The sequence below is a fragment of the Thunnus albacares genome, chromosome 12 (genome assembly GCF_914725855.1).
Source record: "Thunnus albacares chromosome 12, fThuAlb1.1, whole genome shotgun sequence".
In the NCBI taxonomy this organism is placed as follows: Eukaryota; Metazoa; Chordata; class Actinopteri; order Scombriformes; family Scombridae; genus Thunnus; species Thunnus albacares.
The window spans coordinates 28,894,980-28,922,783 of NC_058117.1; the positions used below are offsets into that span (position 1 = coordinate 28,894,980).

Consider the following 27,804-nt stretch of genomic DNA (forward strand, 5'->3'; position numbering starts at 1 on the left):
ATGACATAGACATTGACATTATTTTTTCTGTTTCATTTTGTTCAGTTCATAGGCCTGAGACATTATTACGGATTTTTTTCCTAAATGTTTTTGTTGTTAGTTTGTAGGTCTTTTTTTTTCCTCATTTCATACACTTTAATCAGTTTTTCTGTTCTCCTGTGGAAGGTGCATCCTCACTCAGCTAATATCCAGTTACATATTTCTTTGCTATAACCAAAAGAATATTTCATAAGTATGAATGTCTACAATCTTTGGGGATTGTTCTCAGTATTGCTGTCTTATTGGACCAGAACATTATTTAAGATTTAATTTTAAGACATGACCAACAAACATGCAAGCAGTTTGCAGATTTTTCTCCACACTTCCTTCATCATACTCCTGTTAATTCCAAGTTTTTTTTTTACCATCCTGTCAAGCTGTAAAATGTATCTGTTGATAATTATCCATCACTGGAATTAATTGGAAAATTCTATCTCAAATTTAAGCATAGTTTTTTAGGTTCACAGTTTTTCAAGTTTGTCTTAAGACGATACTCATCTAGCATTGTGTAAATTGAAAGATTTGTCAATCACTGTAATCATTCCTCCTGTTCATACTGACCATGAGGAGATCACCTCTTTATGTGTGTCCTTGAAGAGAGGGGGAAGCAAAATCTACAGTCCCTGTTCTGTGTAAAAAAGCATACAAAAGTTCAGCAGAAGCTAATATGAGGATTCAGTTAGTTAGAGTTAGAATTATAAATGTGCTGTGTATCTCTAAGTGGACAGTCTTTTTGGTAAGATACTCCTGCAGCGAATAATGAAAATATGTACTTTTTTTTAAGCCTGATTTTAGCTTCAGCTGTATGTGTTTGCTATACAGTTTGTCCTTTTTCCTCTCCTGTCTCTTGCTCCACCCAGGTCTTGAGGTCCTGATCAGTCCTCAGTGAGGTGCACCTGGCCCAGGAAAGGAAGTGGTTCCTGCTGCAGGTTTGTGGACTGCTGGTCTTGCTGCTTCTCAGCCTGGGATTTTATTTAGCGTTGCTGTTTTTTGACGTTTGTCGTTTGTAGTCTTTATTTAGTGTCTTGGTTGTTTTGCATGTCTTTATGTTAATAAATCCAGCGGTTTGGGCATATTTGAAAGGTGTCGTTAGAGTTTTACTTTGGGTCAATGGTTGAGTGTTGTTCGCCCTATAGGCCGACCAAGGGTGGGGCGTAACACTGTATAATGGGTATTATATTAAACAGACCTGGGGGGAAAAAAGTAAACATATCTATGAAAAAGTGACAAAGTGATGGAAAGTAATTACAATTTTTAGGCAAATATGTTGCCTTTGCATGAAAGAAATCACAAGGGCCTTTCCTCCATGTTGTCCTCCTCTTCTAATACTTCATCTTCATCTTGGAATAACACCAACGCACTCCTTCCACTCAAATCAGTCAAATAGGGGCTCAGGTACTTTCCTATGAAAGCTTCTCTCCATTATAGGGAGGACTATGTTGGGCAACCACTATGTTGACTGTGTGGGAATAGACGGGTTTGATTTGTTACTTTGTGTAGGCTTGTTTGCAGGTGCAAATGCTGAGACAGTGTCAAGGAACCTCATGATAGTACTGTATGTACACCATGTATGATGATGCACAGTTTTAGTCTTTCACTGTTTCAAGATTCCCCCGTAACACCTCAAAGGTCTACAGGAGCCCAGCTGGGTGGAAACCCTGGCAGATGTAACAATAAGGTGGGAACACGGCCAGAATAACAACGTTTTACTGCTAATATTTATGTAATTTTACTCAAGTAGGATTTTCATTCAGAGTTTTTGCTTGTAATGGAGTATTTTTACACTGCTGTATTAGTAATTTTACTTAAGTAAAAGTGTGATATTTTTAGAGTTTGTCTATTGCAGTGTACATTTCTTTTTCTGCTTGGCGCCCTCCGGAGCTGTAGGTGGCGGTAATGAGCCAACTTTCAGAGCCAAACACGTCAAGAAGAAGAAGTTCAAAGGTCACCAGGAAGCTACCCTCGTGTTAGACAACACCACACTTTTTATATAATAACCTGAAAACACTTTTTTTTCCAGAGGAGTCAGCTGGCTGAATAAGTAAGTTAACATCGGACGTTAGTGGCAGGTTGTTGTCATCATGATTATTATGAATATTGGGTTTTAGCATTTGTTTACACTGAAATGCGTGGAGACTGGTTAGCTATTTCTAGCTAACGTTAGCATAGTTAGTTTTTATTCAGTTAACGTCAACTAATGTTGCTTTTATGAAGTTAGCAACGTTACGTTAATCGCGTTGAAAGCGACTTTAACCGACAGCTAGCTTATATGTGGCTAAACAACCAACCAACCAGATCTGATCTTACACAAGTTTAATGTGTAATGTTGTGTAACTTAAACCAGAAACAGTCAAAAGATTAACTAACAGTGCTGGAAGAAGTCTACAGATCATCAGCAAAAGTAGCAATACAACAATGTGAAAATACTCCATTACAAGTAAAAGTCCTGCATGAAAAATCCTGCTTAAATAAAATTACATAAGTATTATGGGCTTGATGTAGTTAAAGTATTGCAGTAAAAGTACATAAGTATTATGAGCTTGATGTAGTTAAAGTATTGCAGTAAAAGTAGTGGTTTGGTCCCTCTGACTGATATATTATTATATATGACATCATTAGATTATTAATAGTGAAGCATCAGTGTTAGAGCAGCATGTTACTGTTGTAGCTGCTGGAGGTGGAGCTAGTTTGAACTAGAGCAGCATTGATAAGTCAATTGATAGATTAGTTCCTAATTATTAAATTCATCACAAACTATTTTTATGACCGATTAATTGTTTGGAGTCATTTTCCAAGAAAAAAATGTGCAAATTCTCTGGTTCCAGCTTCTCAAATATAAATATTTTCTATCTTCATTAGTCCTTATGACAGTAAATTGAATATCTTTTGGTTGCGGACTGCTAGTCAGGACATTTTAATGAAAATAATCGCCTAATCTGAACTCAACTGTCCTCTCTTATCCTCAGGTCACCATGTCCTCCTACACCTGCATCAGCTGCCGAGTGGCTTTCGCAGATGGCGAGGTCCAGCGAGCGCACTACAAAACCGACTGGCACCGCTACAACCTGAAGCGCAAGGTGGCCGACATGCCACCCGTCACCGCCGAAAACTTCCAGGAGCGCGTCTTGGCGCAGCGGGCCGCCGCCGAACAGCAGCTGAACGACGCGACGGTCGCCGAGGGCTGCGCCGTCTGCAACAAGAAGTTCTCCAGCGCCAACGCCTACCAGAACCACCTGCAGTCCCACAAACACCAGCAGGCAGAGAAGCAGGCTTTGCTCGCCGCCCAGAGGAAAGTGGAGAAGATGAACGAGAAGAACCTGGAGAAGGGACTCGGTGACGAGAAGCCAGACCACGACGCCAGGAACGAGGCCCTGCAGCGGGCCCTGAAAGAGCAGCAGAGGTCGAGCCCGGCCAAGCAAGGGACGGCCCAGACGTCACAAGGAGCGAAGAGGCCGGGGACGGAGAAACCGGAGAAACCTCCCAGGATGATGTGGCTGGAGGAGCAAGCTAAGAGGAGAGAGAGAGAAGAGGGAGCCACAGCTGAGGAAGGTACGGAGGTGAAATGAAACCACAATGAACATCACTGAATATATTTCTTATTCTTGTGACCTTTTTTTAAAAAATTACAAATAGACTTTCTCTAATAATTCTAATACTAAGCACTTGCAGCAAACATCATCCTGTATATTTATCTTACAATCAATGCACAGTCTGCATTGGATATATTTTTATCGCGGCTCTTTTAGACGTTTCTAGATGCCTTTTGACATATTTGCCAGAGGACTATTAAATTAATATCACAATATGGAACAAAAATAATCTAATTTATATGGATCTGCAGGCGATATTTGTTAGTGCAGTCAATTCACTGTTGGTTTTTCATGGGATTTATTGATTAAAAAGAAAACTATAGAAAATAACAAAACTCTTCACCTTTGTAAAACTCAAACTCCAGCAAGTCTCCAGTAGTTTTTAACTACAATTTTTACTCAGAATTGTTCATTTTTACAGCATAAACTTATAAAACAATCACAAGATAATATGCTACAAAATATGATATACGATAATATTTAATTATAGCGCAGATAAACGTACAGGCTGTGGTGTAGCTTTATTTTTCAACATCTTCCTGTGCAAACCTTCTAGAAGACTGGGAGGACGTTGAGGAGGAGGAGGAGGATGTTGACGAGATGGAGGACGACGACGACGAAGAAGATGCAGAGGAGACGATGGATCAGGAGGAAGGAGACTCTGCGGCTCTGTCGGACCCCTCGCCCGCCGCTCTGCCGGGCTCCATCCCCGTCACAGACTGCCTGTTCTGCTCCCACCACTCCAAGTCACTCATGAAGAACGTCGCCCACATGACCAAAGTCCACAGCTTCTTCCTCCCCGACGTGGAGTTCCTCGTCGACCTCAAAGGCCTCGTCCGTTACCTGGGTGAGTTTGGAGGGAGGCGACGTTATGTTTAAGCAGATGACAGTCGGTGAATGTGAAGGTTCATTTGTCTCTCGATCGAATATGCTGTCATGTATATAATATCCAAAGTTGTGTCATGTTCTGAGCCTCCAGTAGTTTTTCTGTGAGTAAAACAAAATTTGTCACAACCTTGTGGCTTTTCCCAGTGTAGACGAGAAGTATTTAGAGGGTTAAACAGCTGATATTTTGTAGAAACAAGGCTCTCCGTACATCTTACATAAATGGAGGATTTATCAACTTTCAAAGACGCTATAATGTTGTTGAAAGGAAGGATGTGTGATGATATCGTTCAAAGGAAGAGCTGGCGAAGTTCTTGTTTTGAAGACGTTTATTAGACGATGGCCATCGGGTCCATTCCATGTACAAAGATGGTCTGGGCAACATACCACTGTCAGTGCATAGCTTATGTAGGGTTACACATCTGTATCTTATCACATGAATAACATGTTTTCCATGGGCACTACTTCAGTTGGGAGCCGTCCATCTAGTGATTGACAGCTACCTCACAACATATTATATGTCACAACATACCACATCTGGAACGGCTCCCATCTTGACCACGGACCCATTGTTTGTATCTATAAGGCCCCCCTGAAGGGCTATACCATATTACCTAAGGTGACATGCAGACTCTGGAATGTTTATGTCACATGTCCAACACCCAAAATCAGTAACATACATAGGGTCAGATAAAAGTCATACTAACGGTTGTTTTTCTTGTTTCTCAGGAGAGAAAATCGGCGCTGGGAACGTGTGTTTATGGTGTAACGAGAAGGGACGTTCGTTTTACTCGACAGAAGCGGTACAGAGTCACATGACAGACAAAAGCCACTGTAAACTCTTCACAGACGGCGACGCTGCCCTGGAGTTCGCAGACTTCTACGACTTCAGGTAACGTGTCGTTTCATTGTAGCTCTGTCTTTTATTTTAAATGTTTTTTTTTTTTCTTTTTACACTTTTTGATGAATTACAAGAGTATCCAAAAGCAACAGGAAGACATTTATGCTGCATCTTTCTCATTCTGATGGTTTTTTTTTATTTTGTGGCCAACAGGAGCAGCTACCCCGACAAGAAGGAGGCAGAGGATGCTGACATGGAGGACGAAGAGCTGCCTGACGACAAGAACCTGGAGTACGACGACGAAACGCTGGAGCTGACTCTCCCTTCAGGTGAAAATTAGTTTTTAAAATCAACAAAGGTGAAAGTACAGAATAAACGGCTTTTATGCAGATCTGAATGAAGAAAGTATATAAAATGAACAACTATTTTGATATCATATTGCAAATGGAACAGGATTAAATTTACCCAAATAAATGACTTTTACCTTTCATTTTAATATATATATATTTTTAAGCATTTTATGCCTTTATTGGACAGAGACAGTTGAGAGATGACAGGAAACGAGAGGAGCAAGAGACAGGAAATGACACGCAATAAACCGCTGACGTTGCAGTTATGCGGCGTGCGTCTTGACCTGTTGGCTACCTGGATGCTCCACCTTTGACCTTTCTGCCTTATTAGGATTCAGGATGTTAAACACAAATCTCAAAAAGTGCAATTTTTGGTTTTCAAGTATGTTCTTTAGCTTAATGCTGAAATAATCATCAGACGAATCGATTCGTCCATCAACAAAAAAAATAAATTTTCATAAACATTTTTTATAGTAAATTAATCATTCAAGCAGAAATATCAGACATTCTCTAGTTCCAGCTTCTCAAACATGAGATTTTCTTTCTTTTCTCCATTTTATATTGTTATATCATTTCCTAAAAAACTTCAAACTTAAATTATTCATTTGAAGATTTTAAAACATTATGTTCAGAAATTCTAAATGTCACTTGTTTTGTGTTTTCTTTAATGTTGAACTAAATTGTCCAATTTCCCTGTTAATTGTGTGTTTAAAGTGTTTTGTCTAATGTTTTAATACTTAGTTATATTTTCTTGTACACAGATATTAGATTTCCTGTATAAATCAAGTATTGTCTTAAGATCTACTGGGGGGTTGATCAACTTTACCAGAAACGTCCAGTCATGAAGCCTAAAAGCTTTTCTAGACGTGTGTGTGTGTGTGTGTGTGTGTGTGTGTGTGTGTGTGTGTGTGTGTGTGTGTGTGTGTGTGTGTGTGTGTGTGTGTGTGTGTGTGTGTGTGTGTGTGTGTGTGTGTGTGTGTGTGTGTGTGTGTAACGTGTTCACGCTGTAACAGGATCTTAACTGTGTGTTTCATCAGGCGCAAAGATTGGCCATCGCTCCCTCATGAGATACTACAAGCAGCGGTTTGGAAATCAGAGAGCGGTGGCTCTGACCCACAATCAGAACGCCGTCGGCAGAGTCCTCCGGCAGTACAAAGCTCTCGGCTGGGGAGACGCAGGTAAGATTCAACCACGAGAGCAGAATATTAGATCAGTTTCATATTTAAACGTCTGACGAGAGAAACAAGTCGGACTCTCCTGAACATTATTACACAATCTATTTCTTTCCTGATAGTTTTCTCATTTATTTATTTTGATCTTTATTAATTTGCCCGTCATTCAATTTATATTCTTCCCTGTTTTTGACTTGTTTGAAACAGTGACACATAAATAAAGGTAGCGTTAGGTAGGCTGTGTCAAGTCCTCGTTCACACAGGAAGTGTGTCTGCTGCGGCGTCACATGGAGAAAATAGGCGAGACCTCGAATCTCTAGATGAAGCGACGCAGTAGCCGGGCCGTGTGGCGGCTCTAACATGTTAACATAGGCGCCGAAATGAAAAGCAAGAGGTTCCGCGACGCCTACGTGCTGCTCACGCATCCAGTGTGTCCCAGGCGTAACAGTGAGCAACTGAAGTTTGTGTAAATGCACCAGCAGGAATTTGGTACATTATAATAAGACCAACATTAGAAATATTATAACCAGTTGTTCTGGAAAAACTGGATTATAAAGTGAATTAATTGTAAAAATGAATTAATGAAAAACACATGTAATCAATTGTTGGATTGGTGTGTTATAAAATAGATGTTTCTAATTTTCAAGTAGAGGAATAAATCTGATCAATAATAATTCTTAGAGGAGATTTAAATCTTGTTGGTGTTAACTTGAAAATCAGAACTTTATTGATCAAAGATGTTAACAGATAACAGGAATTTGACTCCACTCGATGATGTAGAGAGGGTTGTTTATGGTGTTTATGGCTGAGATATTAATAGTAAACAAATCTACTGTGAAAGAGTGTAAAAGCTGCTCGTTGACGGTTTGACACACGTCCCTTTGTTTTGCTACAGAGATGATCAATTATACTCCATCTTCATTTACAATAATAAAGTTTATTTGCCTTTTTTCAAAACCAAAGTTACAAAGGACCTTTAAAACATGTCAAAGATGTGGCCTTTAAAAAACATGAAAATGATTCATAGGATTAAAGAGTTTTAAGAAGTGATTTAAATGCAAATGTAAACTCTGTATTCATTTCGAGGAGAATAAGGATTACTTCAGTTTTCACTGTTCTTTTTATTAGAAGATGATACAGAAGAATTTAATAATGAATAAAATATGAGCCAGCGTTCATGTAAAATATACTAACCAGGATATTTTTGGCATGAAAAGGTTTAGAAAACCCTCTTAACTTTGTATTTTCCCAACAATTCACCTCCATAAAAGGACGGCAGCAGAAACTTTTCTGATTAGAAACTCAAGTACATTTGGTGCAGAAGTGAAGTCCTTCAGTTCATCCGATTCTGACGCTGCAGTATTGCTTTTTCCCGGATTTGATTTATTGTGTTTACTTAAAAGAATTTGGGGGAGTGAAGACTCTCTTATCACTTCCCAGGAGGTCTGATTCTTACTGTCAGCTTTTGGTCCAGAGAGCTCCATCATTTTTTCATTTATACGTTGTTTTCCCTGCTGTGTTCGGAGGATTTTAGTGCAAACTATGATTCAGTTCTGTATTTTGGAGATGACATGTTCTTGGCAGTTTGGGGTTGTTTATTGATAATGCTGAAATTCCTTTTAGCTTCCTCTTTCACACTTTATTTCCTGTGTGGGTTGGTAAGTTGAGTAAGACGCTGACAGGAGCGGGTTAGCGGTTACCTTCCCGTACATACGAAGGCACTGACAGAGGGTTCCTACGTGTCCTGGAAAACCTGCACCTTAAAAAAAAGAAAGAAAAATTTCAGGTCATGACAAAGTCCAGGAAAATGACAAAATACAAGGCAACAAGGCTTCTGATCAGGTTTTATATGAAGTGTTACAGCTGTGAAAAACCCCCAAATTTTATTTTTGTTAAATTTCGCTGCAATAGCAAACAGCTGAAAGTAGGTTACAGTCATAAAGTGCTTTACTTTACAAAGAGACATAGAACAAAAGAAAGGAGAAGGTCAGGGAAATTGAAATAAAAATAAAAAGCATATATACAACATATGATGCAAAGAATTGCACATTGACACAAAGGTCTGAGGACAGAAACGTGGTAATAAAGTGAGTTCAAGTGATGGACGCTGTGCAGGATTCTTTGGTTTTCTTTATTTGGGAACGTATGGAACAGTTTTGAGACAGAGGTTGAGAAATTTTTGTCCACATAAAAGCTGGTCCTGGATCTAGGAACAGACGGGTGTCATTGGTCAGAGGGAACCAGGTCTCTGATGGAGACAGGACTTCTGTCATGTACGAGGCAGGAAGACCATTTCATGCTTTGAAGATTTCTGTATTAAATGTTACGGCTAATAAGGAACCAGCGGAGGAGTAATATGGTCTGACCGTCTTTGACATCCTTAAAAGCCTTTCTACAGCATTCAGGTCAGGGGGTCTAGTCAGGGAACGAGAACAAAATGTTCTTCTGAGGTTGTCATAGAAACTGTTATTGCTGTGAGAAAACCCCAACGTCCCCTCATGTGGAGACAAGAAGAAGAAGAAGTCAGAGTTTCTTCAGGTCAGAGACATTTAAATGTGACTTTACAAGCTGGTTTATTTGTGAAACGTCTTGACAAATAAATAAACAAACCTGAATCTCTTATATGATAATATCATGATAATTTTATAAAATAAATCAACATCCTCATGTAGTGTTATAACATGGAGCTTATAGTGTTCAGTTCTTCTTGAGAGCTGCGATTCAACTTCTTAAAGTCATAATTAATGTTTTCTAATCATACTGATGTAAAACAACCAGTACATCCTCCAAAATGAACACTGGATTCAATTAATACTCTTCTGATACCATGACAACAAAAAAATTAAAAGCTGAACAAAGACATAGTCACAGGTGTCACATTCAAAACCTGAAGCTGAAACTTTTTCATTACTAATTTAACTGTTTTAATATTTTTTTTTAAATTGTGAACCTTCCTTTGAATAATATGCAGATCCTGACGTGGCCGTTGTTTCTATCTCTCATGATAAAATGTTACTTTTCCCACCTTCCTCCAATATAAACACACATTTCTCACCATCACACTGAACCCAGTCCAGCATGTGTTGCAGAATGGGCTCCCCCTTGTGTTCGCTTTTATTATTGCAATGATGACTGTAAGAAAAACTGCTCCTAAACCACATTATGACACACTGTATGACACATGCATGTTGTCCCTCCCCCCCCCCCCCCTCTCTCTCTCTCTCTCTCTCAGGCAACAGCTCCTTCCATCAGAAACAGAGAGACATGCAGTACGTACAGATGATGAAGTCAAAATGGATGCTGAAGATGGGAATGAGCCACAACGCCACCAAGCAGAAGCACTTCAGGGTCCAAGTTATGTTCTAAACTCTAGACCGGAGGGAACGTGGTGCGAAATGGACTGGTGGATTCTGACATTTGTTTGACGTCAACAAGACTTCAAACACAGAATCGATTGCTGCTGTTGGTTCATTTCACAGTAGCAGAAAGTAAAATACTTGCATATCACTTCATAACAGTCATTCTTCCATGTGTTTAAAGTAAATGTAAATCAGTTTTACATCCTGGAAGAGCAGTTTACGTGACATTTTTCCCAATCGGAAACCAAATTTTTCCAACTTTCAGACGTTTCTGTAACACTGAATGAATGTGTGGAAAGCCTTAAGACCAGTATGAGTCTTCACTGCAAAAACAGTGGTGATCAAAGGCATGAATCATCTTTTTTTATAAAATTATTGTGAAACTACATGGATTGTGTAAAAACCACAGTATATCAATATTAAAGAGATGGTCTCACTATTTTTGACTATTCAATTCCAAACCATAACCAACCTTTTTTTTTTGTTTTTTTTAAACTGATGGGATTACATCTTCATGATTTAACCTGCTGCTAATACTTTGAAGAGAATAAATGTGTTCCATATTTATCTGATGCTTGATGGTTTTCTTTAAGTTATGAATACATATTCTTCAGTCTGCTTTTTTCTTCATTTCCAGATTGGAAAAAACCCTCAATTAGCACTAAAAACTATAAAATCAGTGATCGTGACAGTAAATAAATTGACTGTTTGCTTATTGTTGTATGACATGAAGATGAAAAGAAGGAAACAGGTTAAAGATCATTTTGGAAACTAAAATATTGAATATTAAACTATCTTAACAGCTATTTGATGAACTACTATGAAACCTTGTGCACACATTCATCCAAGTCAAAACCTTCAGTTATTCAGTGGAGTATTTCTAAGTCTATGAAGCGGATCGGCACAAGTTTTGTACATTCGTAGTTCATATTCATATATTCGTAGTTCCTAGAGCAGTGGTTACCAGTCAGGGGTACTGGTACTCCAGGAGGTACTTCTGCACATGCCAGGGAGTAAAGTAGCTTGACTAATTTGACATTATAGAAATTATGATCTGATTTAAAAGTAAAATATCCACATATAGCTGTGACACCTAAAGTATGTTGTGATTGAGAGTACGTGAAACTAGAAATAAATAGGGAAATAGAAATAGATAAATGGTTGAAACAGCTAAAAGTAATGGATCACTTATTCAAGTAGATAGTAACAAGTAAACTGTTAAAATAACAAAGTAATGAATATGTTATTGAAATAGAGAGTTGAAGCAGTTGAACTGGCTAAAATTGATCAATTATTAAAGTAGATCATTAAAAGTAGTAAACAGTTATAATAGCTAAAAGTAGTGGATTCATGTTTAAAATAGATATTATAGAAATAGTTTGTTCAAATATCGGATGAGGTTGAAACGTCCAGCCGCTGCTTCTCCAAGTGATGGTAGAGCGACTACGAGCTTGAATGAACCAACCGAAACATTGACAGTTCAATAGGATGAAGACGTTTATGTAACAATATCAACTTTTATATAATTAATCCTGTTAAATAACATCCAATTTAAAATCAATTCAGAGGAACACTTTTGGAACGTGATGGCACATGGTGTTTATGAAGGGGTATAAAAGTTAATCTGACAGCTGTGGGAGTTTGTCAGGCAAAAAAGTGAACCAATGTCCTTTACGATGAATGTTGTTGACTTTGGTCAACACAGATTTTGTCCAATACTTTTTTTTATGAGCAAATATCTGCAAAACTAATCTCATTACCATCGGCCTCATCTGTACCTGGCGTTAAATGCTAATTAGCAAATGTTAGCATGCTAACACACTAAAGTAAGATGGTAAACATCGTAAACATTATACCTCTGTATCATTAGCATGTTAGCATTGTCATTGGTGGAAGTTAATTAAGTACATTTACTCAAGTACTGTACTTAAGTACAGTTGTGAGGTACTTGATGCCACTTTTTACACATTTCAGAGGGAAATATTGTACTTTCTACTCCACTACATTTATCTGATTTATCTATTGTTAAAGATGAAACCAGTGGTTTCCAACCTTTTTGGCTTTTGCCGTCTTACAAAAAGCAGTGTGTAGTCGGGGTCACATTTCACATGTCTATGAGTTGTTAACAGCTCCACCAAATAGTGATTTTTCCCTCTAAACTTCTCACATGCTTTCATTTCAATAAATGTTCAAATGATCCAATGTTTCACCAAAAATCAGAGATTAGAGAAAAAGTCGAAAACAGATTTTCTGATACACAAAAACAGATTTGTGTATCATAACTTTTTGTGTTTATCACCCCTGTTGTTGTTTTCCAGGTACGTCAGATTTATCAATGACTCTGGGCTTTGTGTAGATGATGTCATCGAAAGCTGATCAGGCTTCAGCAGGATGCTGACCCACCACACCGCCCCTTTAATGAGCTCAGTTACTCCATTTGTTTGTGGTCCTCCACTTTATCTTTGGCAGGCACTCCACTTCCTTTTGCAGGCTGGGAGAGTGTTTGCGGCACAATGGTTTAGGGCACTCTGCCCATATAGTACGCCACTGTTTGACAGAGTCAACAGGAAAAACAGAGAGGGGGAGGGGCCCTGCAGACAAGCGGACGGCGAGAAGGAGACTAATTGATCAGGACGACTTGGGGAGAGAAACGGGGCAGAGGGCTGAGAGGCATTAGCACTGTTGAAGTCAGGGAGGAGGTGATTCTTGTAACTAGAACAACAGTTGGACTGATGCGTGTCTCTAAAAGCCGATACTGATCATTTTGGATACATTTATTTGATTTGTTCACCTTCAATTTTTATATTGTTGCCTTCAATTCTGCTCCACTTCACATCCTTCTAGATATTTTGAATGTTGAATCAGATAAACTGAATTAATGTAAAGACTAGCTTTTCACACTGCATGACCGTCAGACAGCAGCAGCTTCCTTTAATCAAATGGAGTAAAGCCGCTAATTGGAGACTTTTCAGTTTCAGCTGCTAGAAATTTGCCATGTTGGGTCAGTTTGAGCAATTAGAGTTCAGAGCTAGCGGAGATGTTTTCCCCTTGAGATGGTCTAAAACTTTCTGGGAAGGTTTATTTTTAGCCACACTAGCAGAGTGGTTGAGTCAGTCAGTCTACCACTTTGGTCCAGACTGAAATATCTAAAAAAAAAACAACTGAACGGATCGTCATGAAATTTAATAAAGACATTCATGGTCACCTCAGGATGAAGCCTAATGATTTTGATGATGCTGAATTTTCACCTATCCAGTGAAACATCTGTCTGATGGATTGGCACAAATTAATAGAATATGATACAACTTTATTATCCACCAAACTGGAAAATTGCCTTTGGCTCAGCAAAGCACAAAGCAAGACAAGAACAAGCAACATTAAGAATGAATGTGGCAACAAGACACCATCTAAACCAAAAAAAAAACCAATAGTATAAACTACGCTACAGTACACAAGTAAAACAGTAGAACATGACATAAAATACCATGGAGCAAGACCTGCAGTTCAGCTTATTGAGAGTTCAGAGTCTCAAATCGGGAGAATAAAGGATAACAACTGTCTGACAGGATGCTTAATGCTTTATCTCTTGTCCTGACACTTCACTCAGCTTCAATAGTACGTAGAGATGTTCATGGTCCCCAGAGGATGAATCCTATGACTTTGGTGATCCCCTGACTCTGACTATTTAGAGTGAAATGTCTCGACAACTATTGAATCACAGAGTCGCTAGTGTGACTGTAGACACCCTTTTTAACATTTTATAAGTTGTAACTAATGGCTTTATTATGGGTTGATAAATCATTTATTATGGTTTAGAGTCAGTTATAAAAGGAGCTTTGGGGTTGCCAGGTTGTGACTGGTGTTTATCCTCCTCCAGCATGACACTTGTATCATCCTTTTTAGCTTTTTATAGACGCTGATGATCTATTTACTCAATCCAGTTCTTATTATGAATGATGGGTTCTCAAATAAACACGCAATTTTTGTGCCAAAATTAGAAAAGTGAACATCATCGGTTTCTATATTTGTGATTATGTTGCTTTTGTTTGAAGTAGGCGAGGCTCACACTGGAAACGGCGATGTCACACATTTCCCTTCGGCTTATCAGAGTTTAGCAAGATGTGAATCAAAATGTAATGACTGTTGTTGGGGTCGTATGCTTATGTTGCCAGGCAACTGACAATTATATTTGATGAAACTACACCCACACAGTGCTGATGAGGACGATCAGCTGAGTGTTTGATTGATAAACTGGTTTTTCTAAACTTTAACTCTGATTGGTGTTTATTTAGTCATGAATTGTTCATGTTTATAGAGACTTATGATTTGAAACTTCAGTTTTCGGGGGCTTTAAATGCATCATGAAAACCACAAAAACGGTCTGTTTGACCTCTGACCTTCTGCAAAAGAGCTGCAGTGCATCTGAACCAGAAGCCATTTATAACTGCAGACTGAATGTTGTTAAAACATTTTATTAATGACTCATTAATCGTAATAACAGCAGACTTATTGGTTTATTAGAAAGTAAAAAATTCATGACCTTTAACTAATCTGCAGAATTGATGACGTATAATAGAAAAAATTAGACCCATTAGTCTTTATTGATGAAGAGGAGATAACAGAAAAAGTCTTTTTTAACAACCTGACAAAAAGTTGTTGTTATTAATGGTTTATACTTGATATATTAAGCTTTAGTAAATGTTTTTATTAACCATTAATAAAACCAGGTAGTTAAATCTTATAAACCCTTTAATAAAGGCTGACTTATTAGAAAATGTTACCAATTTTTTCCTTCTCAGACAAAGTTTAAACAATAATTCATTAACTATAGTTCATTTTGTATGTGTTTTGTATGTTATATACAGTATATTAGTATATCAGAGTAAAACCTGGATTCCTGTAATAGAGGTCCCTTTAAATATGTATGAGGTGGACAGGCACAACACTATCAGACAAAAAGTAAAAGCCAAAAGTAAATTCAGAGACAGTCCATCTCAGTCACCCACTCCTCCTAAACAAAACGTGTTTAGAAGCAGTTCACCCAGCCCTCCCTGCTCTCAGCACGATCCCGATCTCCCTCTGAGCCCTGGGGACCTGGTATTGATCGGTGCCTCGTAGGTAGTGATTGGACATGAGTGGATAATTTCCTTTGCTGCATTAGAGTCCATTACTGGCCCGCTCCCCGGAAAGCGATAGACATCCTCAAAAGAAAAAAAAAAAAAAAAAAAAAAAAGAAGAGAAGATTCTTCTTGGAAAAGCAGTCTCCTCTGACAAATGATTTGCTGGCTGAGGCTCCTCGAACTTTATTATCGGGTCCATTTGGAGCTTGATAATAAGATCCTGGACAACAGCAAAGGAGGTCAGGTCAACAAATTAGACATTTTGTGTCCCTCTCTAAAGCCTTGAACAGTGGCCAGTTTTAAGGATGCTGCGTAGGTTCAGCAACAGTCCAATTACTATAAAAAGAGGTTTAATCTATATTTTTAATAATTTACGCCTTTCAGCAAATCCCCAGTTTAGATTTAACCTGTACTGTGAGATTGGTTTTCCCTCGTCCATTGAGCTTTGTGGTTTAAAAGGCTTTTTGAGGAGAAGAAGAAGAAGAAGAGTGTTTGTTATGCTGGTCAGATATCAGGGATTTCAACTAGCAACCTTCTCATCATAAGATCCATTCTCTTATATTCTCGCTATTCTTCTTAGTATCCTTGTTTTTTTAAGTTTTAAGCAGGCATTTAAACATTTAAAATCTGTTGTGAATACAGATGGAAGTAATACTCCAGATTATAGGCTGTGGACTCTATTTCCTTTTGTAACTAAAAGCTAATTAAAAACAGCTCTTTTGTTTAAAAAAAAATCTAGACCACAGAGGTATTGTGCTGCTCCAGTTAATGCCCATTAGTCCAGTAGTCTTTTGATTACAACTGTTGTGGAGCTACAATAATTTCACATCCATCTGGGCTCTTAGAATATAAAAATATCAAACTTCTGTTACTTCTGCAGCATCTGTAGTTTATGGTTTTTCACTTTATCTTTATTTGAATCCCCATTATTTACCACAAAATGGTCACTAGTCTTCCTATTGTCCAAACAGATTTATTACTGTACTGTATTTTATGTCTATCTACAGTATAACAGTTATATAATTCAGTGTAGGAGATGGAGGTTTTCAGAATGATAGCTGGTCCGATTCTTTATTTAATCATAAAGAAATCTGAAGAAATATTTAACTAAATGAATCTTCAGTTCATGCCGACCTTCTTCAAGGACTTAAGTGTGGTGCTGGACCCCAGTTTTAGAACCTCCAATTTAAGCTTTTAGCCCAAATTAAATGTAGATTACACAAACAAGAACAGCTGTTTTACTGCTGAAAGGAAGAATCAATAAATTAACTCAACTGACAGGAAAATAAGCAGTGAATATTTTAATTAATGACCTGAAGAACTATTTGATTATCATGTACAAATACTAAATATTTGCTGGTTATAGCTTCTTAATTTTGAATATTGAGAAGTTAATCTACTCAATTAATCTGAAAAATAATCAGTAAATTGATTGATTATAAAATTATTGTAGGACCTCCCTGCAAAACCACATTTAGAAAACGGACAATAAAACAGATTTATTGATCAAACTACAGTAAAATGATTTGGCTGATCCTGATTTGGACGATGCAGTGTTTTGCTCAAAAGCACTAGCTTTATTGGCTTTTAAACGGTGGTCTTTTTTTATCCAATGACCACGCTGCTGCTATGTAACCGCCAGCTTCTGTCAGGGTAGTGAGAGGAGAAGGAGGAGGAGGAGTAAAAATCTAGCTTTTCAGGGTGGCAGGGAGTCCTGTCATGAAGACATGTAGTAATTCTCTCAGAGACCCCTGTGGCCACTGAAAAGGCCCTTAAAAGCCCACAAAAGAAACTTTCCAATTATGTCAGGGGCCCCCGTCATTACCCATGTAACCTCTAAAGAAACACTTTTACCCCCTGGAACGCCTAAAGTAGCAAGAACCCTTAAAAGAAACTCTGTGACCTTTTCTAGGACACAAACGATCTATTAAAGACTCCCTTAAGAAACCCAAAACCATATTTAAGAACAATAAGTACACCTAATTTGTATTTATTTAATTGCATTTAAGTGAAATTTTATCAAACCACCCCCTTTATGGACCCCTTAATTATTCAACCACACATTCAGAGATCCACAGCCTTTGTTTGAGAGGTAATGGCTCTGTCATTCATAGGCAAAGATGCCTCTTCAAAATTCACAGAGGTTTGATAATGATGGTGTTTGTAACCCAGCAGGTTACAGGGAAGGTGCTGCGGGTCGCCACATCTCACCACATAAAGTATTCTCTGTGGCAGGGAGACAGACTGCTGCTGCTGCTTTGTGATGTGATGCAGCTCATCTCTTTCTTACTGTGCAGAAGTAGTGCATGCATGGGTCTGGAAAGTTATCTCCTCCATCATATTAATGGGATAATAATGTGATTGATTGCTCATCTCCCCGGGGAAATGGTCTTTTTTGCTTCCTGAGAGTGCAAGACTCATCAGGAGGACTTGCAGCTGACTTGGAATGATTCTTGCTCAAGAGCTCCTCAGCAGGGTCACTAATCGGCCACATCAGAGGAGGGGAGGAGGAGGAGGGGGTGGGGGTGTGTGAGCCCGGGTTGTCCCCTTTGGAGGACGGCCTTTCTTACTCTAACGCTGCGCAGTAGCTGTCAGGTTTCTCGGTGGGGACTAAACAGGCGGAGGAGGAAAAGAAGAGGAAGAGGGGGAATCCGGCGCTTCAGGACGGCTGAGTCCCGTTGCGATGCATGGATGCTGCTTGGAAATGCTCCCCGGGTCTCCGGAGCGCATGAGGCGGTTCCAGCCGACCGACTGCCCGCAGCACCGGGGGCATCCGGCCGCTGATCCGCAGCTCTGCCAGGCTGCCACACCGTAGGTTCGGCTACAGGAGGACGGATCGGTTCGGTACGACATCCACGGAGCGGAGGCACATCCGCCGACGGCGCCGTGATCTGATCTGGAAGCCCGAAGGCTGCATTACATCCCTGCGTCGCAGCGGTGGTGGATACTGTGTGAGCTGTCGGGTGGCATCTATGCAATTTTATTTCGACTTTTCATTGTATTATGAGCACAGAGGAGGGAGAGGCGGGTCCAGTTTGTGGGGAGGAGAGGAAGGAAGAACCGCAGGAAGGCACCACCATCACCCATCGCCACACCTGGGAGGAAGGCGGACCACGCGGCTCCCAAGGACATCCGCACCCCGATGATGAGGACGAGGCAGAGGAGGAAGAGGGCCGGGATGCATGTGGGGGGAACGAAGGGAATTTCAACGAGGAGAACAACGAGGAGAATTTTTCCAGTGAGGATGGGGCGGTCGGGGGCAGATCATGCAAGGCGCAGGCGATGCATTCAAACTGCAGCAGTGAAACCTGCATCCCCACTCCCAGCTGCCGGATCTGCTTCCAAGGCGCAGAGCAGGTAAATGTACCAACATGCAGGTGAAGCCATTAACATGTCTGATGTCATCGTGTTGAGCTGCTCTGGCTTTGGCATTAGCTCTATTTGTGTAAATGGTGAAAGTTGCATTAAATTGAAGATGAAGATACAGTCCTCACAGTACCGGATCCTGATTGGTTGACAGCAGCAGCACCTCTAATCAAATAAAAGGTAAACCTGCAATGGAAGTTGTTTTTTTTTTTTTGTTTTGTTTTGTTTTTTTGTTTTTTTTTTGCGAGGTGGACAGAGAGCCAATCGGATCAAACTGTAACAATTTAAACAAAAACATCAGTGTTATTTAATTGTCATATAAAAGTTTCACACATGGCAGAATGGGATGTCATTCCTCACAGGACCAGATGATAAAACATAAAGTAAAACATAGGACACATGTGACAGTATAGAGAAAAGTGAAATTTAACAAGGAGCCTTTAACTGTGCTGCAGTGACTTCAGCACCATGGACAGCGCATGCATCAGCAGTTTTAAAAGTGAGCCTGGGGGACCTCCAGGGGTCCTTGAGGAGCCTCCAAGGGGTTCAGAGCATAATGAGGACTTATTTTACTATCTGCTGTAACAGCTGAGTTATATAACAATTATGTCATTGCTGACAGAGAGTCAGAGGTTGTGGACAAACAGACAACAGTACAAGAGACAACAGTACAAGAAGTGGCACTGATATAGATTTTTTTCACATTTACATGAGCATGAAATGCAGGTTTAGGTGCTGAATCCAGAGCAGTTCTGAGAACAGGACATACCAGTTAACTGCATTAAAAGGTGTCCAACTCTTTGTAGTTTTTTTTGAAAATTTTAAAATTAATCAGTTAGTCAATGGACAGTAAATTAAATTGGTTTTATTAAACCATTTCGATATTTTTTAAATTGATCATCTTTGTTTTGTTTTTTCTTGCCAGCAAAATAGATTTTTTCATCAATTTGGGCTCTGGGTAATTGTGTTGGGCAATTTTTCTGTTTTTTTTTTTTTTTTTTTTTTTTTATATAATTGACTAAACAATTATTTGAGAAATAATCACCAAATTCATTGATAATGGTAGTAATCATTAGATGCAGCTCTATCAACCGATGCCATTTTTTTTAATGGAGCCAACCTGAAGTTTACAAGATTCAGGTATAAATCTAATAATATATCATTATGCAGTATCAGTAAAGCTGAAACCACAGGAAGCTAAAGGGAGTGTGACCCGTAACCACATGAACCTCCATGGACACAGTTCTTGTATCTTGTCAATGAAATGACCAAACTTGGGTTACTGTTTTTGTTGAATGGTGAAATCTTTAAATGTAACAGCATTATTCCAAATGTATGTGTTAAATCTGATCTTTCAAAGAATTTGATTTATAACATCGTATGTTCTGACATTAATTTATTCCTCATTTTGCTGATTAACCATGTAAAGGATCCCTGGAGGTCCCAAAACCTCACTTTAGGAACCACTGACTTGCGTTACACAATAACAACTTGAAAGTTGCCTATGAATGAAAAGGATAAATTAATACTGAACAACAATTCAAAATTAAATCAGCTTGCATAAATGCCCACAGCTAAAATCAGTTTGTGCTTGTTGAACAATTTCAGCACCATGGACAGAGCTTCAAAAGGTCAGCAGTACGACATCAATAAATGTTGATTTCCTGCAGGCTGAAATGTCTTGTTTGTTAAGATTTGTCCTTCATAAGTTGCTCCTGTTCCCAAACTAGTTAAATTATGAGCAGATTTCCATTTTAGATATTATTCTTATCCTCAGTGACTTAAACTGTAGTTTAGAGCTAACAAATAAGAATCTATCTGAAGTTCACTTGTTGCACACACCTCCAAAAGCTTTACTGTCCTAAACTGGACTGTTTTGTTTGGTTTCCCAGGTAAATAAATGCCCCTGATCAATTAAAACTTGGCCAATCAAGTTACATCTGCATCCATTTTAGCTTAATGCACTCCAGCAGAAAAATACATGTAATTTCTTCTTCTTTTTCCTTTTTTGATGATTGACTATTGGAAGAGCTGAACTGAAGACCAAAGAATTCAAGTGTACCTGTACAGCTACAATAACATTATTATTAGGATCATTTAGTGATGGATGAAAAAAAAATATCATGGCTTATTTTAGCAAAACTTGAGCCATGTTTTCCTTGTTTTTTCAGTCATAAGCAAATGCCATGTGACCATCAGCATGAAAATTCAGCTCTTATTTCAGTGGTTCAGGTTACATGCAGATGAACTTTTTAGTCTTGAAATTAGTTTGTGTTTATTTCCATGCAAATATCTAAACCTTACATATGTCTCATTGACACATGTTTTTCTTGTTGTAATCTTGTTTAAAGTCATCTTGTTATAATGCACTTACAGTGTAAGTGATGGGAGACAAAATCCACAGTCCTCCTTCTGTACAAAAATGTATTTAAAAGTTTATTTGAAGCCAATATGAAGCTTCAGCGTCCAAATGATTCAAATCAAGTCAATATCTTTCAAAGTTAAAGTCTTTTTAGTGCCAAAGTTCCTTTTTTTGTTTTTGTCCTTCCCCTACAGCTGAACAGTAAAACACTTCTCCGTCGAGACCGAAAAAGAAAGAATTCTCAACTAAAAAGACTAACTGTCGAAGATATTCACTTGATTTGACTAACTCAGATTTTTTAAGCGTCATTTCAGCTTCAGATAAACTTTTAAATATATTTTTGCCCAAAACAAGGACTGTGGATTTTGTCTCCCCCATCATTTACATTATAAGCACATTATAATGTTCTGTTGATGGTCAGTATGAACAGGAGGAATGATGACAGCAGGAAAAACCTGTTTCAGTGTTCGTTTGGGCTCCTGACAATGTGTTTTAAGACTAGTCTTACGATACCAGACAATCAGACTGCAGCCGCACTGCTTTGAAAAGAAGCATTTTGACACCACTCCATCAGTGACTTGAGAGCACGTTTTGTGTTTTTGACAGCTGATATGAAATATCTGATCATACAAAGTAGAGCAGCAGCAGTTGAATTTGTCCTGTAATGGACATGAAGGTGTTAATGATCTGTAAAGAATTCAAATAACTTTCCTTTGTAAATTCTATTTATTTGACTGCTTTGTCAAGTTAAACAAAACAGCTTTACAATCTGCATTTAATTTATTAGTTAAAGTTGGTGTAAAACAGTTTCATCAGTTTGAGTTCAGAGGACAATTTAACTGTCCTGTAATGCTCTAAATGAAATTAAAGATTTATCCACTCTGACAAGATAGATTTGTCAGAAGCACTCACCATTATTAAAATTGTCAAAAATGTTAATAATATAAACCATGAAAAAAAAGAAAAAAATTTGGTCCCAACCCAAATCCAGATTTAAAAAATTTAGCTTTGTCTAAGCCTTTTCTAATCCTGTCATTGATGCTTCATTTTATTCCCAATCACTCCATCTTTACTTTTCATAATTTATATTTGATGGTATGGCTGAAAGTTTATATTTTTAGTTGTGACTTGTAACAGTATGTAATTCAAACTGACATTTTGTTGTGCCAAATTCCAGAAAACGTAGTAAGGCGAGTTTATTTGTGTACCATCTTTTAAACACTGAGGCAATTTAAAGCATGTTGAGTAAGGTGAAGAAACAGATTAAAAAAACGAACAAATAAAATCAATCAGACTAGAATAAAATGTTGGTACTGATAAGAGCATTATTCTTATTAGGGTGGAAACAGCATTAAGGACAAATGTGTTTTATTTCTGTGGTAGAGTCAGCTCAAGTTAAAATCCTCCCGTAGAAAACTAAAGTAATACTGGTCAGTTGTGCAGTCAATAAACAATGAAACAAACTGCATCACGTTCGTCATATCACACGTGGATGACAAAGACTGAACCAAAATCTATTTATAATAAGTATCATCCCCAAGTGATGCATCCGTCTAACTGTCTGCACGTCTTCCTGGAGGCGGATGGACAGAAGTGGACCTGCAGGGACAAATGGACACTCTGTCCACCCATCTCTGAAATCTGACACTCCGCAGGCCTATTTGCCTCGTGACAGCGAGCCTCGATGAGGGACGATTCATCCCTGCTGGAGCTTAAGGGAAAGAGAGGAGTCAAGGCAGTATAAATGCCTAAGTGAATATCCTGTCTTCTGAACGTGGGCTTTAGCCTATTAGCAGAGCTAATCTAATAGCTCTGCCTCCGGGTCCAGACTGATATTTGATTTTGATACAAGTCCCGCAGGCTGGCCAAGCTCACCAGTTATCAAGAAGATTGTAAAACAGAAATTTGACACTTTAAATATTCATGTCCGAGCAGACGGAGTGAGAATGAGATCTTATTTAACACCGGAAAAAAAAAAAAGAGCATCAATGGATTGCCATTGTGAATTTTAAATCAAATATGTTTCAGAATGACCTTTAGAAACCAGCGCTGCTTCATTCACAAAAATGTGCAAGAAAGTGACTACAGTTTAAGAGCTTGACAGTTTACATTCATCACTACTCATCAAAACTCATTGTGTGTATCCTCATGATTTACAGATGTGTTGAGGCCATTTCCTTCCTCATAAAACATTTGCAAAAAATGATTTTTCTAATCCTACATTGTTTATATCCACATTTACTGGCTTACAGTCTTCTTCCTTTCTGCCTTTGTTGGTGCATTGCTGTGTTTCTCAGCACATTACAGTCAGCAGTAGATCAGTGGAATAGTGTGAAATGATTTGTAGGACTGTATATCTGTGTGCCTGACGCAAACAAAACGGGGACCCACTCATAAAAAACTGCTTCATATCATTACTAGAGGTCAAAGACTCCACAGGGAACCTTTAATTTTGGAAACAGCAGATAACGATCCAACTCAAGGTCCACTTACACGCTTGCTCTCAAGCTTTCAATCATGTCACAAGATCTTTATCAGCAGATGGAGTTTGCTCAGTTGTGATGAAAATGCAGATGTTCAAATCTTTCATCGTTTTGAGCGTTTTTTTAGGACTTCTCATCCTTGTTGGCTTCAGATTTGAGCTTGACAGTTCAAAGAAATGTCCTTGTGACGGCTGGTCAGAGGGCATCGCTTGCCCCTTACTCTCGCTGAGTTGTACCATTCAGTGAATGTGAGCAGCTAAGGGTGATGGTGCATTCCTCAGTGAAGTGTTCCTGAATAACTGAGGATAAAAACTAAAAAACACATTTGACAGCTGCTGCCAACAATGATGAAAAGTCATAAAAGTGTCAGATGATGGAAAGTTTGAAGACCTACGGTTCCATGTCAAAAGAGTAAACTTAATCTGGTAAGAAGGATGAATTTGAGTTGAGACCTTTTGTCAATTATAACAGTTTTTTGACGATATAGTCGTAAAGCTGCTGTAATTGATATTTTTGACTTAAGACCCCAAGACCCCATTTGATGCTACTTTAGACCTCTCTCCACTACATTTCAGAGAAAAATATTGTACTTTCTACTCCACTTAATTTATTTGACAGCTTTAGTTACCTTTCAGATGAAGATTTGACACAATGGATAATATGAAATATATTTCAGTAACTGTTCAAATGATCCAATATTTCACCAAAAATTAAAGATTAAAGGAAAGGTCCAAAAACTGAAACTTTTTTTTCTTTCCTCTCCCGTTAATCATCTCACGACCCCTCAGATTTATCTGGTGACCCTTTGGAGGGGCCCGACTCCCAGGTGGGGAACCATTGGAATAAACTAGCTAACTGTATATAAAGTAGTGTAAACTAGCTCCACCTCCAGCAGCTACAACAGTAACATGCTGCTCTAACACTGATGCTTCACTATTAATAATCTAATGATGTCATATATAATAATATATCAGTCAGAGGGACCAAACCACTACTTTAACTGCAATACTTTAACCACATCAAGCTCATAATACTTATGTACTTTTACAGTAGTAGGATTTTTCAGGCAGGACTTTTACTAGTAATGGAGTATTTTTACATTGTTGTATTGCTAGTTTTACCTAAGTAACGTATCTAAATATTTCTTCCACCACTGGTATTGGCACATATCCAATGTGTCAGTGTTGTATTTACAGCTTGTTTCTGCTGCTCCCCAAATGGCTTTTTTTGGGGGGGGTTCAGTTGCACTGCAGCTAACCACTGATGAAGACCGTGAGATTTGATTGAAGGCTCCAGGAAAAGTTAGTAATTGGACCTTGGGGCAAGATTATTGTGTGAAATTACTATTTTCAAGGTGAAGAAAGAACTTTCTTGCTCAGTGTTACGGTGTTATCTACAACCGTCAACTGAAGCTTGTTGACCTTCTCATAGACTTCAGAATCCATTGGCCTTCATCGGTCTAAAATAAGTAAATTGAATTCATTAAATGCCCCCTTAGAGAATTCAGAAACATATTAAAATAGTCCTTGATGTTGGTTTTATTAATCACGGCTTCAGTGGATAGCTGACCTGCGTCAGTTCATTCAAGCGGAGGCCTCTGAGGTCCTTTTAAACCCACAAGGTTAATATGACATGATGAAAAATGAGCTCCCTGACCACTGACCTTAATATACTATTAATATGCCATTCACAACTGAGCTGGCAGGTCAAAGCTACAGTAATGGCTGCTTGAGGAATGCCTCGAGCAAGAAAAAAACCCCATCAGAACAAATAGATTTGGCTGCAGTGATTAATGACATGCTGCATCCCGTCGTTAATATCCGCAAGTGTTGTAGCTTTGAGAAATGATCATTGATCTGAGCGATGCTGGCAAAGGCCTCTGGTGAACAAGTCGTGCGTTTTCTTTGATGTTTAAGCTGGTGGGAGAAAAAGGCCAAGGTGAGGCATGAAAACAAGGGTTTCTAGACGATGGGAAAGTCAACACCTAGACAGTGAAAATGAAATGTACACTTAATATTAGGAAGACAGTTTTGATATTGACCCCAAAGCAGATAGTTTCTCTCTATTCCTGGAGAGATTTTGAGGTTTAATCTGTAACTGATGCTACAGGGCATGGTCAAAATTATAAAAACACCGACAAGATATGAGTATCAAGTAGCTAGTATAGCCACCATCTCTTCCATATTACATTAACTGTACAACCTTACAAGAAGACAGCAGTAAATACAGAAACAGTGAAGTTGAGAATACAAGTTTTCAATTTGAAAGGAGTAAAAGCTATAATATTATATACCATAGATGTATTCATGTTGATACCACATTGACCACTGCTTGTCGTTCTGTTCTTCTTTGACTTTTGCCCTCTGTGCGGTCTCCAGGGCGACTTGCTGAACCCGTGTCGGTGTGACGGCTCAGTGCGCTACACCCACCAGCACTGCCTGCTGAAGTGGATCAGTGAGAGAGGCTGCTGGACCTGCGAGCTCTGCTGCTACCGTTTCCATGTCATCGCCATCAACATGAAGAGACCGTGGCAGGTAAAATGCTGGTTTTTACACTTCAAGTTCGATTTAGAAACAGCAGCCTTTTTTAGTTTGAAATGAAATGGGCTGCTGTGGTGTTTGGACGACTGAATGAATGGCGTCAAGAACCAGCACATTAACACACACCTATGTAGCTTTGTATCAGTAAAATATTGGCCACAATATAAATATCTTAATATGGCATTCATCATAACAAAAGTGTCTAGAAATGAAAGCCAAAATTGTAATTTATATGTAAAAATAAAAAAGACAGAATTAGCAAGTAGTTACTAAAGGGGATCTTGAGTGCTGTTCTATGCTGTTCTGATGTCAGATGTCAAACATGATTAAGGCTCCAAAACTTGAGGTGAACATATGTAGAAATGCTGCCTGTAAGACAAAAGCCAGGGCTTCAACCTGCTCTGAATTCTCCGTTTGCAAAGATTCCTCACGGATTCCCACAAACGGCCGTCCATTCAGTTGCCTTTGTTGCTAAGGAATTTGCCATGGGTTGTTCTCGTTGTTCACTTGAATTCAGGCTCGAACATATACAGATATATTTGACAGTTTCCATTTTAAGTAAAGAACAAGAAAATAAGTGAAATTCATCTATTGTAGTTTGTTTACGTAGCCTCTGGAGCTGGAGGAAGCTTCCTGAAGCTGACCAATCAGAACAGAGTGGGCTCATCAGGAGGGGAACCTTAAAGAACAGGAGCTAAAACAGCCTGTTTCAGACAGAGGCTGAACTGAGGGGCTGCATAAAGAGCCAGTATAAAGATAAATAAGGAGTTTTTTTGAACTGTGAATCATGCAGAAATATTCCAGTAGAGCCCAAGAATATAAATATACACCTGGCAATGTGCGTCCCCTTTAAGACAACGAATAATAGTATTAAAGAAAATGAAAAAAAAAAGATTCTACTTGCAATGAGAGTTTATAGGGAAACAGGTTAGAGGGGGATCTAAGATTCTTAATTTTAGGGATGTTAACAGTATTTTGTCAGGTGATTGACTTAAATTTGCAAATGACAACAAGTCCTCAAAACAAAACACTGAAACAACTCACATGAGTTTTCTGATCTGATGCCGTTAAAACCAGGATGACATTGTCAGTACCCTTTTTAAACTGTTACAAAAGGTTGCTGCAAAAAAAGATTGATACAGTATGAATGAATGTTTTCTGAACTGCCACCTTTATGTCTCAGTTTAGTCATCTAAAAGTTGGTTAAGGAGAGGGGAACAGATGGTTGTCATAGTTAAAGACAGAAATGTAGGTGGGGATTTACTTTATAAACTCACAGCTCAGTGTACATGGATATATATTCATTAAAAATCAAGTTCTCTTCTTCCTGGAAAACCTTCTCTTCAGATTGTAGTTTAAGTGCCTGTCAAACGATGTGGCAACAAACTGCAGCCATTAAATTCTCACTGGCTTTTTTACTGCTGTCTACAGCCATAAACCTTTGAGGTTACAGTTTTCTCCTGCAGAGCGTGCTCTCTAAATTCTTATGGAGGCATTAACAAGAGATTGTTTTTATAATCTCAGATGTATTGACCGACCAGCTGGATTTATGCTAAGAAATATTCACAGCTTCTCTGGTGGAGGAAAGCAGCCACACACAGCTGAACTGGCAAAAAAAAATTAACTCACCTGCTTCTGTCAGAGCAGTTCATGCAGAAATGTTTGCTTAAGTTCAACTTTAATACTCAAATATACTG

General features: G+C 38.6%; 2 protein-coding genes across 3 annotated transcripts in view; both read left to right on the top strand.

Moving 5' to 3' along the window:
- Nucleotides 1-1,949: 1,949 nt before the first annotated feature.
- Nucleotides 1,950-10,808, top strand: znf622 (zinc finger protein 622). 2 transcript variants are annotated; one of them, XM_044368945.1, is made up of 7 exons: nucleotides 1,950-2,080; nucleotides 3,006-3,588; nucleotides 4,186-4,476; nucleotides 5,244-5,406; nucleotides 5,569-5,684; nucleotides 6,743-6,883; nucleotides 10,110-10,808. In XM_044368945.1, the coding sequence occupies exons 2-7, from the start codon at nucleotides 3,012-3,014 to the stop codon at nucleotides 10,241-10,243; spliced, it is 1,422 nt and encodes a 473-aa protein (XP_044224880.1). In that variant the 5' UTR covers nucleotides 1,950-2,080; nucleotides 3,006-3,011; the 3' UTR covers nucleotides 10,244-10,808. The 2 variants fall into 2 exon arrangements, with proteins under 2 accessions (XP_044224880.1, XP_044224881.1); XM_044368946.1 differs by having other exon boundaries at nucleotides 4,189-4,476.
- Nucleotides 10,809-17,933: 7,125 nt separating this feature from the next.
- march11 (membrane-associated ring finger (C3HC4) 11) overlaps nucleotides 17,934-27,804 on the top strand; it is a 20,087-nt gene continuing 10,216 nt past the window's right edge. Inside the window, exons 1-2 of the mRNA XM_044369287.1 lie at nucleotides 17,934-18,713; nucleotides 25,946-26,101. Of these exons, the coding sequence (XP_044225222.1) occupies nucleotides 18,360-18,713; nucleotides 25,946-26,101 (510 nt within the window). The 5' untranslated portion in view covers nucleotides 17,934-18,359. The remainder of the gene's footprint in view (nucleotides 18,714-25,945; nucleotides 26,102-27,804) is intronic.